This window comes from Notamacropus eugenii, chromosome 2 (assembly GCF_028372415.1).
Source record: "Notamacropus eugenii isolate mMacEug1 chromosome 2, mMacEug1.pri_v2, whole genome shotgun sequence".
Taxonomy (NCBI): domain Eukaryota; kingdom Metazoa; phylum Chordata; class Mammalia; order Diprotodontia; family Macropodidae; genus Notamacropus; species Notamacropus eugenii.
This window is the reverse complement of record NC_092873.1, coordinates 267,347,810-267,365,300: the sequence shown is the minus strand read 5'-3', so window position 1 is coordinate 267,365,300 and position 17,491 is coordinate 267,347,810. Positions and strand designations below refer to the sequence as shown.

General features: G+C 38.6%; 1 protein-coding gene across 1 annotated transcript; it reads left to right on the top strand.

Moving 5' to 3' along the window:
- The first annotated feature begins 3,985 nt into the window (after positions 1–3,985).
- On the top strand, positions 3,986–17,160 carry PSMB1 (proteasome 20S subunit beta 1). The gene is made up of 6 exons (XM_072643957.1): positions 3,986–4,296; positions 9,364–9,471; positions 10,854–10,935; positions 13,750–13,879; positions 16,333–16,439; positions 16,861–17,160. The coding sequence occupies exons 1-6, from the start codon at positions 4,175–4,177 to the stop codon at positions 17,044–17,046; spliced, it is 735 nt and encodes a 244-aa protein (XP_072500058.1). The 5' UTR covers positions 3,986–4,174; the 3' UTR covers positions 17,047–17,160.
- The last annotated feature ends 331 nt before the right edge of the window (positions 17,161–17,491 follow it).

Below are 17,491 nucleotides of genomic sequence, written 5' to 3'. Positions count from 1 at the left end.
GGAAACGCTCCCACGTGACTGGGAGTGGGCGGTGCTAGGGAGGTGTGTGGGCGGAGCTGGTAGCTAGCTTAGCTCTTGTGGTGCTGCAGCCTTGGTCTCTGGAGCGAGGCTTGAATAGCCGCTACTTGTGGCACTTGGGTCTTTCTGGAGAGGCGCGTGTTCACGGCACCCATTCCCATCAGTTGAGCGGGGCCCTTGTCACTCTGGGTGCACTTTGCCTGGGACTGTGGTTTTCAAACTTTTTGTTAGCCACACCCCTCCTAAAATGTCTTTATTACTACTCCACCCCCTCCTTTTTATAAAATAATCAGGTAAATAATTGCCATTGTAAAGGTTTTATGAAGATAAAATTAAGGAAAAAAGAAATCAAAAAGTTAAAAATCCCTAAGTAAACACTAACACATAAAAATAAATCCCATAAAAAGCGCGTAATTGCCTCAATTCAGGTTTTATACAAATAAAATTAAGAAATCACTGCTCCACCCCACTTCTTTTCATAGAATAAGCAACAAAACAGTTCTCTGTAGGTATCTGGGGGCAAAAGAGATGGGCTTGGCCCGGGCCTTTTGTTGGTAGTCAGCTTATCCAAGATCCCCAGAGTTTTCTACCCTGAGACCGCCAGCCAGTTCCAGTTTTACGTGCAAAGAAGCTAAAGGCTTCCTAAACTCACATGATCGTAGGCAAGCTTAGACACATCCACCTCAAAGTTAACGTTTGGTCACTTTGAAAAAGGCTGCCAGGGACCCGGTCAAACGCTCACGTGGCAGTGTTGGTGGATTGGGAAGAAAGAACATAACCTATTCCTCCACCATCTTCATGAAGAATCTAGAGATAGCTTATTACTTGTCCAATGGAAGAGTTGAAGCAAAGACACTGAAGCTGTTTCTTCTTTTAACTAATATGGTATCTCACCCCCTACTTCTGTCATGGTGGCATGGAGAGAACTAAGAAACCCTTCCAAGGTCATCCAGAATACCTAGTTATTTCAGTGCCAAGTTACTCCATGACCAGAAGTAGACCCCAAAGTTCCCCACTCTGGTCAACTAGAGGGCAGCTAGATGGTTCAGATGACAGGGCACCAGGCCTAGAGTCATGGAAACCTAATTTCAAATCTAGCCTCAGATACTAACTGTGTGACTCTGGACAAGTCACTTAACCTGGTTTGCCTCAGTTTCCTCATTTGTAAAATGAGCTGGAGAAGGAAATGGCAAATCATTTACCAAAAAACCCAAACAGGGTCATAAAGGGTCAGACACAACTGAAACTGCTGTCCAACAACTTGGTCAATCAGAAAGAAGGGCAGTTCTGAGGACTGTTCATGGGATAGCTCTAATTCAAATTTCCCTAGCCCCAAGTATTTATTGATAAACTCTTTTATATTTTGTATCCTTTACTCAGATCTCTCCCTCCCCTCAACATGGGAGTCAGTTTAAATTGACTAGATTCATCAAGGTAGGAGGGCTGACCTCAGATCAAGTCAGATTTCTCTATTGGTTTGCTCCCATTTAGAAATTTCCAGCAAAGCTAAGACTTGGATCATGTTTAGGGTCGTCTCTTGGTTATCAAATGTGGAACGGTTTTTGTATGTCCTTAATAGAAACTGAATATACACAAAGGACTCAGAGTTAGACATAAATAATAAAACACTCAAATATTCTATGAGAGATGATGTTTAAATCCTTGGGAACTGGTGAAATTACCAAGTTTCTATGCAGATGACTTGCAGACCTATATATCTAGTGCCATTCATTGCCCTGATCTCTGATCTTGCATTGCCAATAGCCTATTGAACATTGCTTTTAAAAAATTATATTTCCTTTTTTTTCAACAAGTAAAATTCCATCTTCTCTCCTTCTTTGAGGATGAAAGGAAGAAAGCTGTTACAAACAAGTTGTTACATGGTACAAACATGTAAAGTCAAACAAAACACATAGCTGTATGGGCCACATCCAAAAAACCTTTGTTTTATTCTGCACTCTGAGCCCTTCATCTCTCTATCAGAAAGTGAGGAGCATACGTAATTGTTAGTACTCTGGAATTGTAGTTGGTCATCACACTGATTAGCGTCCTTAATTCTTTCAAAGCTGTGTGTCTTTACCATGTTGTTGTCATTGTATGCTTCATCTATTCCAGGAATTCTGGTTAAATTTTTTTTTGGCCTATGCTGCATTTTTCTTTGTAGTTGTTTTGAGGTAATTTTCTTCTGAGTTTGTCTTCAGCATCCCTATCACCATAAAAACTCTTCATGATGGGATTTTTGTTTGTTTATTTTTCAAGCTTCCTTTCTGACTTTAGACTTAATTTTAGGGCCAAGATCTGTACACTTTTGGAGGGAATATCTGAGCTGCTTCTACTGCTACTTTCTTGGCATATTGAAATGTTGTGTTACTTCATAATCTCAGGAACAACTCAGGCTTGGAGTTTTCAATACTCCTAAAATTGTCTGATTCAGTGCAAAGTCTGATAGCTGCCTGCTTAGTCTGACCTCTGAAACTTCCTGGTGTGGGTAGTAGTAGATTACTGCTGGACTCAGCTATTATCAGCCATCTGAGAAATGCTGCTGGTTGAGAGTAACAGAATTGTAGGCTGGCCTTAGCTCTGGAATTCCTGCCTTGGTTATTACTCTGCAAGTTTCAGGGTGGGCTAGAAGCTAGAACTGAGACCCCTTTCTCCTCCTGGGATCTGAGCCACACTGCTGCTGCTTGCTTCTCATCTCTTTATACAATGTCCAGCTTCTCACCCTCCCCAGTTACCCCTTATAACCACTTTTTTAAAAGAGGAAAAGAAAAAAATTCAGCAAAATTGACATAAAAAAATCAGATATTTTATGTAATATTCTTCACTGATCAGTTACCCCAATGCAAAGGAATGTGTGTGGGGGGGGGGAGGGGGCAAGGAAATGCCTTTTTATATGTTCTTTTTGAAGCAAGGTTGGTCTTTATGATTTTGTACCAATATGGTAATTTTCACAAACTTTTTTAGAACTGGAAGGGACCCCAAAGATCATCTCTTCTCACCCTCCCCAGTTTCATGGAGGAGAAAATTGAGTCTGGGAGGAATTAAGCAAATCAATCCAAGGGCAAAGCTGGTACTTTATTTATTTTAGCTTTTACAAAAGAATATTTTTATGAAGAAGATATCGGAGAAATAAAAGCACAAACCCCTCCAAAACCAAAAGTACACTGTTCCGGACCAGCTCAGTCGCTGAAGAGTTATTAAACATTTTCCCCACCAAGTGCACTTTACTCGCAGAATACAATGTCTTGGCTGCCAGGCCATTCCATTGTTGGGTTGAGTGAAACAGACCAACCCTTAGTGCTGGCTCCTGATGAAAGCTGGTACTTTATCTATTTTTAAAATTTATTTATTTGTTTTTAGTCTTCAACATTCACTTCTATAAACTTTTGAGTTTTGAAAGCTGTAGTTTAACAGCAGGCTCCGAGCTGGATCTGGAGGCAGAGGGCCTGGGTTCGAATTTTGCCCTTCCTTACCAGTCAGACCCTGGGCAAGGCACTCTGGACCTCACATCTTCATCCAAGAATGGGGGGTGGGAGGGAACCTCTCCATCGTCTGGGTAACTCTCCAACACCGGAGACAGGTGAGAAGGTGCGATTGCGTCGGTAGAGGGAGCTTGCTCCTCCGGGAGCTCCCAGAGCCAGCGTCAGGAGAGGTCAGTAGGTGCCAGGGCTGAACCTTGAACCCGGGACTCCCTTTCTCCAAGGACAGCTCTTCAGCGGAGGCCTCTGGGCTTGTGCTTGTTAAGGGCAGCACTTGAACGCAGGACTCAGAGGTCGGTTCTGTATTTTTACATGGTTTGAGCTAGTAAAGCTTCCCAGAACAGGTAAGGCCAAACACCTGCTTCGAGCCCAGGACACTGGCGGTGAGTCTTCTCTAGCTCCGAAGGGAGATCCTCCCTGAACCCCTCCCTCTCACGTCCCCCCCCCCCCCCCCACACACACAGCAAGGAGCCCCAGACAGCGCTTCCGAACCGCAGGGGGCGACGTGCCCGCAGGAGCGGACCATAGAGTGTAGAGGAGCTAGAGCGGCTTTGCCGGAAGCGGAGCCGGGCGGGGGCGGGATCCGGAAGTAACTTAATTTCCGGCGTGGCAGCCATCTCTCGGTGAGACAGCAGCCAGAGGACCGTTCCTGCCGCCGCCGCCGCCACCGCTGCGGGATGTTGTCTGCTGCCCCCTTCGCCGCTGCGTACCCGGGGCTCGGGACGGAGCGGGAGCTGGAGCCTCATAGCAGCGCGGGCCCCGTGCAGCGCCGCTTCTCGCCCTACGCCTTCAACGGGGGGTAAGGGCTCGCTGGGCCTCCTGGCACCGCCGCATTCCTCAGTGGAGGCCGGGCTGCGGACCCGGCGTCGCTTTCACTTTCGATTCGCTCCGGCGCCCGGATCCTGAGCCCGATCCCCTTCCCCGGGGACTTCAGGCCTGCCTTCAGCTTCCCTCTGTGCCAGTCGGCCCACTGGCCTGCGTTCATTTGCAGAAGGTCGTGCCAGGCTTTGTCTGTGGCGCCGTCTGCCCCTGCTCCCCCTAAAGAAGCAGCTTGCGCGTGTACTTGGCCGTAGTCTGTAAGCTGGCTGGGAAGTCAGGATCCCTGGATTCTAGCTTTGACGCTCTGTCCATCCCCGCCCCATCCCCCACTCTGAGCGTCTGCAGCTGTGCATTGGGGGAGCCCCTCTCCAGACCCCCATGCATGCAATCTCGTATCCTCATCAGAAGGGTCTGTGATGCTTCAAATGGGTTAGCGTGTTTTATAACAGATTTTACACGTGCTACTTTTAACGGGAAAAGGATGGAGTGAGATTGTATGGCAAGGTTGGTGTCAGCGCTTTTAAAAGAATTGCAAGAACGATAGAATTTCAGAACTGGAAAGGACCGCTTCGTTATTGTGGTGCGTATTGCACGGTGGCCTGGTGTAGAGGAAGGGCTTCAGGCCTCTGACACCTATCAGCTGGGTGGCCCTGGGCAAGTCACTTAGCCAGTGCTTTAGGGGATTTTTAAGACCATACGTTCCAGTTGGTGGAGGGAGTTTCTTCATCCGAGACTTCCTATACCAATGAAGTCACAAGTGAAGAGTCCCTCTTTCTTTAAGGCTGCTAATTATAGCACTCATTATATTGCCCTTAAATACAATCTCTTTAAATCCAATTGGAAGCTTCAAGCTCCAGTAAATGTTATGTGTCTACATGCACTCATATATTTATAACTTACATAGGGTTGATGTGAAGTCTTACAAGGATCTATTGCCATGTTGTAGATACAGGAACTGAGCAGAGATGCTAAGGATTACTATGGTCACATGTCTAATAAAAAGGGAGTCCAAATATGAAGGAAGGTTCTCTGACTCAGCACTATTGCCACTATAACTGTGATATTCTATTTAGGGCTTGTACAGTTAATATAAAACATAAATCAAAGCAGTGGCTAAGCTTTTCATCCCGACAAGTTTCTGTGTGTATATTTTTCTCATTTTGTATGTCATCAGATATATATTTTTTCAGTCAGAAAAAATGAGTGTAATTAGGTCGTTAGGATTTTGAAAATATTGTTAAGTTTTTCTTGTGTATATTTTTTGTCCTTTTCATAACTGCAGTTCATTTTTTTTTGGTAGCAACATGGTACAGTAGAATCCAATACTAAATATCAAATATATTTGAATCCAATACCAAAAACCAGACTTATTTATATTAGAGGTCAGATTGTCTTCCCTGAATAATTGTATGTTTCAAATGAGATATAAAAGGGTCATAGGATTATAGATTTAAAATCAGAAGGAATGTTAGATACCGTGTAGTTCAACTCTGTCATTTTACAGATGCAGAAAACAAGACTGAAAGAGGTTAATCACTTGTCCATGGTCACAGAGGTAATAAGTGTCAGAGGTGAAATTTGAACCCAAGGTCTTTGAGACTCCAAGTGTAGCACATTCTATCCAGTAGGCTGACAGTTCTCAAAGTTTTTGGTGTCAGGATTCCTTTATGGTCTTAATTGTGGAAACTGCCTCCTCTTCCTCTCCCTTTCCTCCCAACTTTTATTTATGTGTTTTATTTACATGCACACAAACACACCCACCCACTCCCTCCTTCCCCCCTCCCCCCCACCTCTTGTCTAAAGAAAGTGGTTTTGGGCTGGCAGATTCGCTGAAAGTGTCTTGGGTAATCCTACAGGGGTTGTTGGATCACTCTTTTGAGAACCGCTGCATTAAACACCTCTGTTTCTAGATATTCTTTATGGTGACTGATAAACCTGCCCCCTAATATCAGCATTATAAAAGGATTCCAGTGTATTTCTTAAGGTCTGATATATTAACACTTTGCCATTTGATTTTCATAACTACTGCTCTTGAAGGCTATTAATGATCACTTAATTGTCAAATCCAATGATATTTTTTCAGCCTTCTTCTCCTTCATGCCACTGTTACATTGGATATACTGCTAGTCATCTTTTCTTTAAAACTCTACCCTTGGTCTCAGTGGCATTATTCTATTCAGTTATCCTTTCTGCTTTTTGGGCTATTCTGTCTCTGCTTTGTTTCTGTTCCCTAAGTTTGGGAATACCCCCTACCCTTCAGCTCAATTATTGATCCTTTCTACTCATTCTGTGTTCTCTTTATTAAGTTCATGAGTGTTGAATTAAGCCTTATGATAACATTATACAAACTTGTGCAACAACACATCTCTAAATACCTTAACTCTCCAACTGACTTGGTAACAGCACTACACTTTGCTTACTCTGCAAAGTAACTTTGAGCCTTATATTGTGATCAATTCTGAGGTACTCTTTAGTATGACTCAGATGTTTACAAACTCAAAATCCAACTCTGTGACTGAACTTTAGGCCTGTGTCTCTATTGTTCTTGATATTTGGGCATTTGACCAAAGGTTTTCTACACTGTAAAAGGGAGTAAGGGTTAGATAGACTTTATTTAGAATTATTATACAATGAAACAAAGCATAATGCTTGGCAGATAATAACTCCTTAATAAATGCTTGTTGCCTTTCACTGATAGGTTACTTTCATGGATAGAGCACCAGTGCAGGAGTCAGGAGGACCTGAGTTCAAATCTCACCTCAGACACTTGACACTCACTAGCTGTGTGACCTTGGGCAAGTCACTTAACCCCAATTGCCTCATCCTAGATCATCTCCAGTCGTCTTGATGAATATCTGGTTATTGGGCCCATATTGCTGTGGAGCAGAAGTGAGGCTGGTGACCTGCACTGCCCTTCCTCACTCAAAACGAAGTCAAGTGCAAGTCATGTCATTATTTCTCTGATGGCATGGTCTTCTTTGGCAAGGAAGGACAAACACACTTTCATGGAAGAGTGTTATAATTAGATTCCTTCCTATACAGAAAAGTAGAGAGGGAAAGGAATAAGTGTTTGATTACATGTCAGGCACTGTGCTAAGTATCTTTTACAAATATTTTATTTGCTCCTCGCGGAAACTCTATGAGATATTATCCCCATTTTAGAGTTGAGAAAACTGCAGAAAAACAGATGTTAAATGACATGCCTAGCACCACGCAACTAGTAAGTACCTGAAAATGGATTGAAACTCAGGTCTTCCTTACCCCAGGCCCAATGTTCTATCAGCTGCTTCTGGAAATTAAGGATCATAAGATTTATTTTTGTCTTAATTATAGACTTGGTTTAGCCATTGCTTTTGAATAGTGATAGATAAATATGAACAAATAGGACTTTGTGCCCCAGAGGCAATCTGCCCGCATTCCCCTCCTCCGTGCAAGATGCACAAGTCTTAATAAGTAGACTTTTCCCGTTATTTAATGTATTGGCCATTTGACACTAGAATAAATCCTTTTTTTTAAAAGTGTGACAATTCCAACCAAAATGACTAAAAGCAGAAAATAAATTTATTAATTTGTGCAGAAACCTATCTCATTTATATAATTTCATAAATTACGACTATTGAACAAAAGTTTTAAATGGCCATTTATGATCAATGTTCTCCAGTTGAAGCCTGCTTAAATATTGTAAACTTAGATACATAAAGTAGCTCATTATAAGGGATGTCTTTTTGGTTATAAATAAGACAATAGATAACTGGCAGGTTTTTTGACAGAGGCTTTCAAGCCTGCCCCTTCTAATGCCACGCAAGATAATATTGTTTTTAGGGATATATTTATTGGGATTTTCCAAGTACTCCATCAGTGTATTTTCTCCTTAAATGTTGCCTTTGCTTTTGTTGGCACTTGTGCTAGAGAATCTTGGAAATTGACTAATCTTTCATCTACAATTCACACAGATTAGGTCTAGTATTGTGATTACTTTCCTTTTCAACTGTGTAGTCCTGTGCACACTTTCAAACAGAAACCTTTCTAAATCATTCATTGATTTGATCTCACAAGGTCCCATCTCATTTGCCATCTTTGCTACTTTATCTGTCATCTTCCTTTTAATGCTCATGTCTCATGGCTTTATTTAGTACCTTTACACAGTCTTTTACCTATACAATTTTAAATCCACGCCTTCAGCCCTGACCTCTTTTTTGAACATAGCAAGTTTTTTATCTCGCACCGATTGTTGGACATCACATGGATGTCCTGCTGTCACCTCAGTATTCCAAATTCAACATACTTAAAACTAATTTTGTCTTCAGAACTCTTCCCCTACTACCTCCCTTTTCTATTCCTCACTCTTCTTTAACCTGGAGTCACTCATGGAGACCTTTTTCTTTTTTACTTGGCCATACCTTCATTCCTTTTGTCTCCCCACTTTCTAATCTCTTAGTAGTTGTTGCGTTTTGTCCTTTGTTCTCAAAGAGGACCATGACATCAAGATGATGACGTGACTTGCAGTTGACTTTGATTTGAGTGAGGGAGGGCTGTGCAGGGTCACCAACCTCACTTTCTTCTCCTGTGCTATCTGGGTGCAGTGGCCTGATATTCATCAGGATGACTGGAGATGGCCCAGGATTCAATATGAGACCCTGACCCTTTGAGTGTAGGCCCTTACAACTGGACCATTGCAATTATTTCCCATCTGGTATACAGTAGTAAAGAAGGGAGAAGGGACAGTTAAAGATGACTCCCAAGATTTTGAGCCTTGGTGTAGAGACTGAGAAATAGGGGAGTTTGGAAGAAAGGCGGATTTATGTATATCCTAAGTCTGCAGTAAATTTTGTTTTTTTTCTGAGCTTGAGATGCTTTTGGGATATCCATGTAAAGGAGTTTGGTAGATAGTTGGCAATTTGGGCCAGAGACTTAGAGGATTTCCAAGTATATTTTTGGGAATTGTCTGTATAGAGTTAATAATTGAACATCAGAGGGGGAAAAAGGTGACTAAAAGATAGAGCCTTGGGGAAACCTAATTGATTTACCTTCTCTCATTTTTTTCTAGAACTGTCTTGGCTATTGCTGGAGAAGATTTTTCCATTGTTGCCTCGGACACCCGACTAAGTGAAGGTTTTTCAATTCACACTCGGGATAGCCCCAAATGTTATAAACTGTAAGTAAATTTCTGAGGAGATACACAGCGTGTATACATCAGTATGAATTAATAATATGCAAAATGGAGACGATTTCAAATTTATGTGTTCTAAAAATGTCTTTAAAAGTCTCTTAATAATAATGACTAACCTTTATGTAGTTTTAAAAATACTTTCCTCCCAACAACTTACCTGTGAGGTATATGCAACCCTATCTTCCCATAGAAACTATTTTAAATGATAGATTCCTAACCTAGAGCATATAAACCTATTTAATTAATGTTACCGAAATAGCATGAGCTTGCATTTTTATTCCTCAGAGAAGGAAACATTCAGTGTGAGAGGATAGAGGTGTAGAATAAGAAGAGACTTTTCTCTTTTCTTTGCAACAATGGCAACTTGGCATTTGCTACCCTTCTTACATCTTCTTTGTACACCTTTGTTACCTCTTGGTGTCCTATTTCTAGTCATCTAGTTCTCATGTGTTAACCTAGGACCCCAGTTTGGCACTTTGCCTTGATTTATGCTTCTCTTAAAGCACCTCATGTTCTAAAATTACCTTCTACTTAGAACTAGAGAAAAGTTCCCATTATTTCTTCAGCTGTCAATAGATCTTAGGCACAAATCTGACAGCCATGTTATATCTAGTAGCTTCCTATTACTGTCAGTGTAGTATACCCGCTCTACTGTTCACCATTTAAAGCACTCTATAGTTTGGGTTCTAATCCATCTTTCTAGGCTAATTTATATGTTACTTCCTTCAGTCATTCTATGATTTTGCCAACTGGTCTACTTGATGTTCTCCATACAACATTCTGTGCCTTGGCACAGGTTGTCCACCATACCTGGAATATTCTCTTTTTTAGCTCTGCCTTTTGAAATCCATAGCACCTTTCAAGGATTACCTCAAATACCACCTCTTACAAGAAGTTGTTACTGATTCCCACATTGGGCATGTTCCTCCTTCACCAATTAATTTATGTTTAATTGTATTATACCATTTGTATTTATTCTTGTATAGTTTTTTTCTCCTACTGGAATGTAATAAGCTTCTTGATGGCAGGGATTTTTTTTGTCTTATATCCCCATGGTCTGCTATGGTTCCTGGCTTAATAAATACTTATTTATTGAATTGAATTGAAGAAAATAATCTGATTAACCTGTTACTAGGGTGTGAATGAGAACCCCTGATCTTCCTGTAGATATTTACATTTTAAAAAGGACATTTCTCTGTAGGCTACCTCTTCTTTCCCACTTTTAGTTTTTCATATCTTCCCTTCCTCTTCTGAATTCTTGCTTTCTCCCTCATTCACTTCTTTCTTAACCTTTTCCTTTAATCCCTCTGTCTTTCCCTCCTTCCCTGCAGTACAAATAATACTATTTTTGAATTTGTATTTTACAGAACAGACAAAACAGTCATTGGATGCAGTGGTTTTCATGGAGACTGCCTTACACTTACTAAAATTATTGAAGCAAGATTAAAGGTAGATATGCTTGATACAGTCTCACTGATTCATCAGGCTCTGTTAGCCTGACAGTTTGACAGACTGTTACTCTTTGAACACTAGATTAGGTGAAACTGTAGAGACCTCACATCCCTTTCACCACTGATGTCACGCTGTGATAAATGTATTGTAGGCAGTGTTACTAAAGCAGTTTGGACTACAGCACAAATATTACAAGAAATACTGTTAGCAGACATCTTTATACTAAATAAGTGGAGTCAGTAATCTTTAAGAAATAGCATGCTGAGAGGGTATAGAGGGCATGGTAGACGCTGTGTTTTTTTTTTTTTTTGAGGGAGAAATTGGTAGTTTCCTCTAGAAAACAGGCCTCCCTCTACCAAAAAATCTTTTGCTATATGAGGCAGCTAGGACATAGGAGCTTAGTTGTGTATCCTGGAGAAGAATGCTTGCCCAAGCCTTGTGTTTTTGGAAGGGAGTAGACTAGGAACCATTCTGAAGAGGGTCACAGCTTAATCCTATTATCAGCTAACAGTTTAGTTATAAGTTAGAATATTAGCAAGAATTAGATAAAAGCTAAGAACAAGAATGATTTTCAGGGTTTTGGCATTGTGAAGAGGAAGAAAAGAGGTTAAATTTACTTGGTAGTTTTGGTTCTTTTTCACTTTTTTTACTTTTCTTGGTAGTTTTGCCCAGAGTTGATTCTGGCCATTGTTATCCAGAATTATCTCCTACCACTCTAGTGTATTAGTCTTGTTTCAAGTAATATTTGGGGCAACAAAATTCAACTGTAAGAAAAGAATTTGATGTAATCTTTTGGTATTTGTTATACAAACTGTATAACAAATTTTGTGTTTTGCTTTGTAGTACAAATACTCAAAACAATATTAAAGTGCCATCTTTTGGCTACTTAAGACAACGTATAGATACATAGACTCAGCTTTTGGCAATTTATTATTTTTTAAGAAGCTACAAGTTTAGTATAATTTAAAAAAGGGCTACTGATAGTGTAGATGCTTATTACTATTTAAAACCTTTGTTTTGCTTGAGGGTAGAGGCAGAATGTTACTTTACAGTTTTTTTAAGTTTTATAGCTATCTTTTAATTACTTTATTTCCTGTTATATAACAATTGCCTCCCCTGCCCAGAGATTGAACTTTGTTGTGAAATGAAGAATAGAAAAGAGAAAAAAAGAGCAGTTCAGCAAAACTAGATTAATACTTATACATTTAGTGTGCACATTTAGCTTCATTTTGCTTTCTGTGGTTTTATATGACACTTGACATTTGCTATCACAATTTTAAGTAGTCATAGCTATTAGATTTTTCCCCCCTCTTCGTTTTTGAAGTCCAGATCTGCCATTCTCTTTTTCAGAGAGTAATATTTTTAAATGATTCTTTGTAGTTTCAAGTTATTTGCTGTTTTATTTTTGTTTTTGATTTGTTTGGTAATTTTCATTTCTGACCTTCAAAAATTTGTTTTACTATTCCTCTGAAACATGGAGCTTTTTGCTCCTGTTTTGTGATCATTTTTTGGGGGAGGAGGGTCTAATAACTTAAAAGCAATTACAGTGCTTCGCATATAGTAAAAGCACTTAAGAAATGTTTATTTTTTCATTTTTATAGTTATTGATACAGAATTTTTCTTCTCAGCAGGGGTTTTTTAATTGTTTTCTTTTTCTCCATTGTATTTATTCATTTTAGAGTCTTTTTTGGGAGTTTTATTTTTTAAAAAACATTTTTTTGGTAAGGTTTATCTTTTGAGCCACAGTTTCCTATTCCCTCTTTGTTGTTTGTTGTTTTGTGCTCAATTTTGGTGCTTTTTTTTTTTTTTGCCATTTTTATAATGCTTGAGGGAAGTTGAGTTTAGATACTACCTCTTACTCATCTACATGTTGCCAGAATTCTGTCCATCATAGTTGTGAGAGTACTTACTGATTTTATAAGTTGTAAGACATGTTTTTGAAATGAAAAGTTGTGGAAAGGATTTTTCAGTTCAAAGCCTGTGTATCTTGAAAAAGTATTTTAATTAATCTGTGTATTTTAATAGTGAATCCCGAATTTTTGGTAGCTGTGACACTATTGTTGTTTGATTTTTTTCATCAATTCACATCTGTTTAAAAATAGATATTAAGCATATTTTTAAAATAGGTTAAGTTGAGCTAAAGTCAGTTTTGGAATATTCTGGAGAATTTTGACACCCCTTCAGACAATAAACAGTAACCCTGGAGCGTTACAAAACAAGAACTGGGAATCAATGTAATGAGTGTATTTTGTGTAGTTCTATTTTCCAAGGGAACAGTCTAAGTGCCAAGGCTGTTACTATGGACTGTTCTAGATTTATCAATATTAGAGGAGTGCCTTGTGAACCTCCATTTCCCATTCCTTCAAATGGCTGTGACTGTGAGCTAGAAATGGTCTTATAGCAGAGTACCATGGCCCTAGATTTGTGATATTCTAGGTTATCTAATGCTGTACGAGTTCTTGTCTGCTGATATGCTAAAGTGGAACTTTGTGGCCTATAAAATATAAAAAAAGAGTGTGTATGTGTGTGTGTGTGTGTGTCTGTGTGTGTGTGTCTGTGTGTGTGTGTGTCTGTGTCTGTCTGTCTGTCTGTCTTAGGAAATATAGGCATGCACAACTGGACTGTTCTACTCTAAGACACTGGAAATTTAGCATTTTTAAAATGTTTTTATAAAAGAGGTCTGGTAGCCTTAATGATAGCATGTGATAATTCTCTTAATCATGTTATTTTACCTAATAATAGTAAACTTGCCTGTCTGTCAGAATTATCCTGTATAATAACGTTTATTTTTGTTTTCATAAATAATTGCAGATGTATAAGCATTCCAATAATAAGGCCATGACCACAGGAGCAATTGCAGCGATGTTGTCTACAATCCTCTATTCAAGACGTTTCTTTCCTTACTATGTTTATAACATCATTGGTGGACTTGATGAAGAAGGTTAGAATTTCTTTCTAGAGAATAAGTGAGACTGAATGGCTTTTCTCATTTCTTCAGCTGTATGTTAGTAAAAATGAATGGCAGTATTATTATTCTCAATCTCTTGTTATACAGTAAATTAGATAGAAAGCATTTTGATCTCCGATCTCAGAAAGCAAGTTCTGAAAGGTTAATAAATAAGTTGGCTAGAATTATATAGTTAGAGAATGGTAGAAATAGCTACTGTACATAAGACTGTAAAATAATGAAATATTTTAAGTAATCGTCTCGGAATTTTCCTATCTAACTGAATGTTGTCTTTCCATATAGTCCTCTTGGCATGCTATACTCTTATTTCAGTATTACTGCCACTGACCTCAAAACACTTTGGAATTTTTCAAGTCATTGTTGGTATAAGGGATCTTGGAGTCCAACTGTGTATTTGGGAGACTTTTGAATATCAGGCTGGATGTTTACCAAGTATGTGGTCTCGAGCAGGTCTCTTCGCTTGGCTGAATTTTGATTTCCTCATCTTTAAAATGGGCATAATGTTTGCACTACTTACAAGATATTGGGAGGAAAGTGCCTTGTAAACCTCTGAATGGCTAAATGAATGTATTTGAAATATCCTGAAGTTTCCTGGATATGAAAATCAGCCTTAAAACTTTTTTAGTTATGTTTTAAAAAAAAATACCAAAAGTTGAATGTATTGCATATTCAACACTATGTGAACTAGGGGATACAGCTCTAGACCACGTGGTCTCATTTAAACTCAGCTTCTTAGTGGAAGGTACTCCTGTGGGCTTTGAATTCCTCATCTAAAAATGAACTAAGGTGATTACTAAGTAAGGTTCTTTCTATTTCTCAGTTCTGTATTTTTTATAACTTTTGGCTGTTGCTGATAATCAAGTCTACCCTCAAAGAATGCAGATGTGTCACCATTGAGAATATTCAAGAAGAGGGTACTACAGGTTCTAAATGAAGGTGTTTCCAAAAGATGCATTCCAGAAAATTTCTTGAGCAATGGCAGTTTTTGACCGAGTCTGTTTTTCTGTTGCTTTGACTGAGATCTTGGTTATGAGTTCTGATTTTTGGTTTCACTTGAAGCATAGCAGATTGTCTTCTAGCTTCTCATCTTCATTTCATGAATTGTTTTAAAGCTGTTTCTTGTAAATGACATAGTATCATTATTGGATTCTGCTTTCAAATCCATTTCAAATTCATTTCTCCTTTGTTTTTTAGGTGACTTTACCCATTTCATATTGATAGTTTAGATTGTTAAATGTGTTTTCCCCTCCAGTGTACCCTGTTATCTCATTTCCTCTCTTTGGCCCCTCCTCCTTTTACAAAGAAAAAGAAGTGGTGAAAGAGAATAGAATCAAGCCTAGTAGTCTACGATTGAGGTGATCTGATCCTACTCCTTTGCTCTTTCTCTCTTTACCCCATCCAGACATAAATTGTTTGGTTTTGTCCTTTGTTTCTTTCCTTTTAATCTCTCCTTTATAATCAGTGGCACCAGTAGCATATTGGTAATAAAGCAAGTCATTTGAAGGAAACGATATTTGTTTAATTGAATACATTTTGGTATGTTTATCATAACTAATGAGTAATTCCTTTATAGTAATGCCTTTATTTCTTGCTCCCCAAATATTTATAATCTTTATAACTGTTCTATGGATTCTGGAATGGAGACATTGGAATTGGCATTTGAGACAAAAAATGTTGGGTTTTATTTCCTCTAGTATACTCAGTAGAAGTCTGATAGATCCAGGTATTGTATTTTCCAAGTGAAGCAATTTCTAAAAAAAGGAAGCCTTTTTGAAGTTTGAGAAGAATAAATAGATAGATACATAGATTGATTAGCATTATCCAAACCAATTTCAAGAATAATAAAAGGATGAAGAGTTACAGCAAACAGAATTTGGAATGTGGGGAAAAAACCTCTTTTTGCAATGTAAAAATTATTAACTTATTTAAAGTCTTACTTCAATTCTTGAATTCTTAATTCAATTCAGTATGCAGTTTTCCAAGAAAAAGCCCCTATATGGTGTGTGTGTAGGTGTTAACTAGTCGTACAAAAAAAAAAAAAGCCAGTAAAATTGGAAATCCTGAACACAAAACCTAAGTGAATGGGCAGATTTTCTCGTTGCCTGAATTGGCCTTTACTTGGAGGGAATTGGTAACAGAGGACACTGAAGAAAAATAGCCCAGAAACTCTGGTCTATCTTGTTGATACTTCTTTAAAAAAGAATCTTTGGGATTTTCTCAGATGTATTATGCAATTATGACTAGAATTTTTCTAAAAGTTCTAGATATTCCAACTGTAATTTAAGAATATCATAATCTTTACTAACAAGATATCCTAAGTATTTGAATCAAATGATAGTCAACATTTAAGCCTAAGAGCAAATTGTCTTCCAGTTTTTAATGCTTTTCTAGTATAGAATCAGTGAAAATTTTTTTTTTTTTTTAAGGAAAAGGAGCTGTGTACAGTTTTGATCCTGTAGGATCTTACCAAAGAGACTCCTTCAAGGCTGGAGGATCAGCAAGTGCTATGCTTCAGCCTCTGCTTGACAATCAGGTAATAAAACTGTATGCAGGTTTTTATCCTGTCCAAAAATAAGTACTTTACTTTCATTTCATGCCATATTTGTAATATAGTTTTCTCAGTTCATTTGGAAGACTTGAGAAATCAAAATCTCTTGCTACTTTGTGAATTGGGTTTAATTTTATTTGCTTTTTTATTCAGTGAGCACTTAACAATCACACACTGTATCTTATAGCATTTTGGGGAAATTCTATAGCTGTGTTTGAAAGGACTTTGTTTTGGAAGTAGGGAGAAATGTTTGAAAGTTTATTAAAATGTATTTACCTTTCTTCATATGTGATAGAAATCATATTTCTAAAAACATTAGGATTTTAGGAAAAATGTTTTTAAAACCCTTTTTTCCTAATATTACAACATACATTAGTCACCTAGTTGTTTTCTTTTTCCTCATTAGGTTGGTTTTAAGAATATGCAGAATGTGGAGCATGTTCCTCTGTCCTTGGAAAGGGCCATGCAGCTAGTGAAGGATGTCTTTATTTCTGCAGCTGAGAGAGATGTATACACCGGAGATGCACTTAAGATTTGCATTGTTACTAAAGATGGCATTAAAGAGGAGACCGTTCCACTAAGGAAGGATTGATTTATACAATATTACCCTAAATCATTTGAAAAGATTATCCGAATTTTTGCAAGGTTTAGTCTACTTGTAACATTGTATGACTAATTTGTCTTATTAAAATGTTGTTGCAAAATACTTGGTCTTATGGTTTGCAGTGTGGGTGATATAAGAGATTTATTGAAAGAAACCCAGGATCAGGTAGAAATCCACAACCTCACAATCCATTTCCTCTGCTCCTGAACTGGCTATCCCAATTCTACATGACTGGGCCTGAATCTCAACTTCTTTTACTCTGAGATCTATTTCAGGTCCCATCAGCACCAACACTGAACTACATCATAGATGCCCTTGTTGGGATGTGGGGTGGGGGGCTTTTTTATACTACAGAGGATATTTTATAGAAAAATACTGATAGTGTCCTTGTTCCATCTCCTGAGAAAGCCTTGTGCAGGACACCTCATGGGAA

Coding starts and splice junctions, on each gene's coding strand:
- PSMB1 (XM_072643957.1), top strand. CDS start 4,175: ATGTTGTCTGCTGCCCCCTTCGCCGCTGCGTACCCGGGGCTCGGGACG. Junction 4,297..9,363: donor CCCTACGCCTTCAACGGGGG/GTAAGGGCTCGC, acceptor ATTTTTTTCTAG/AACTGTCTTGGCTATTGCTG. Junction 16,440..16,860: donor AGCCTCTGCTTGACAATCAG/GTAATAAAACTG, acceptor TTTCCTCATTAG/GTTGGTTTTAAGAATATGCA.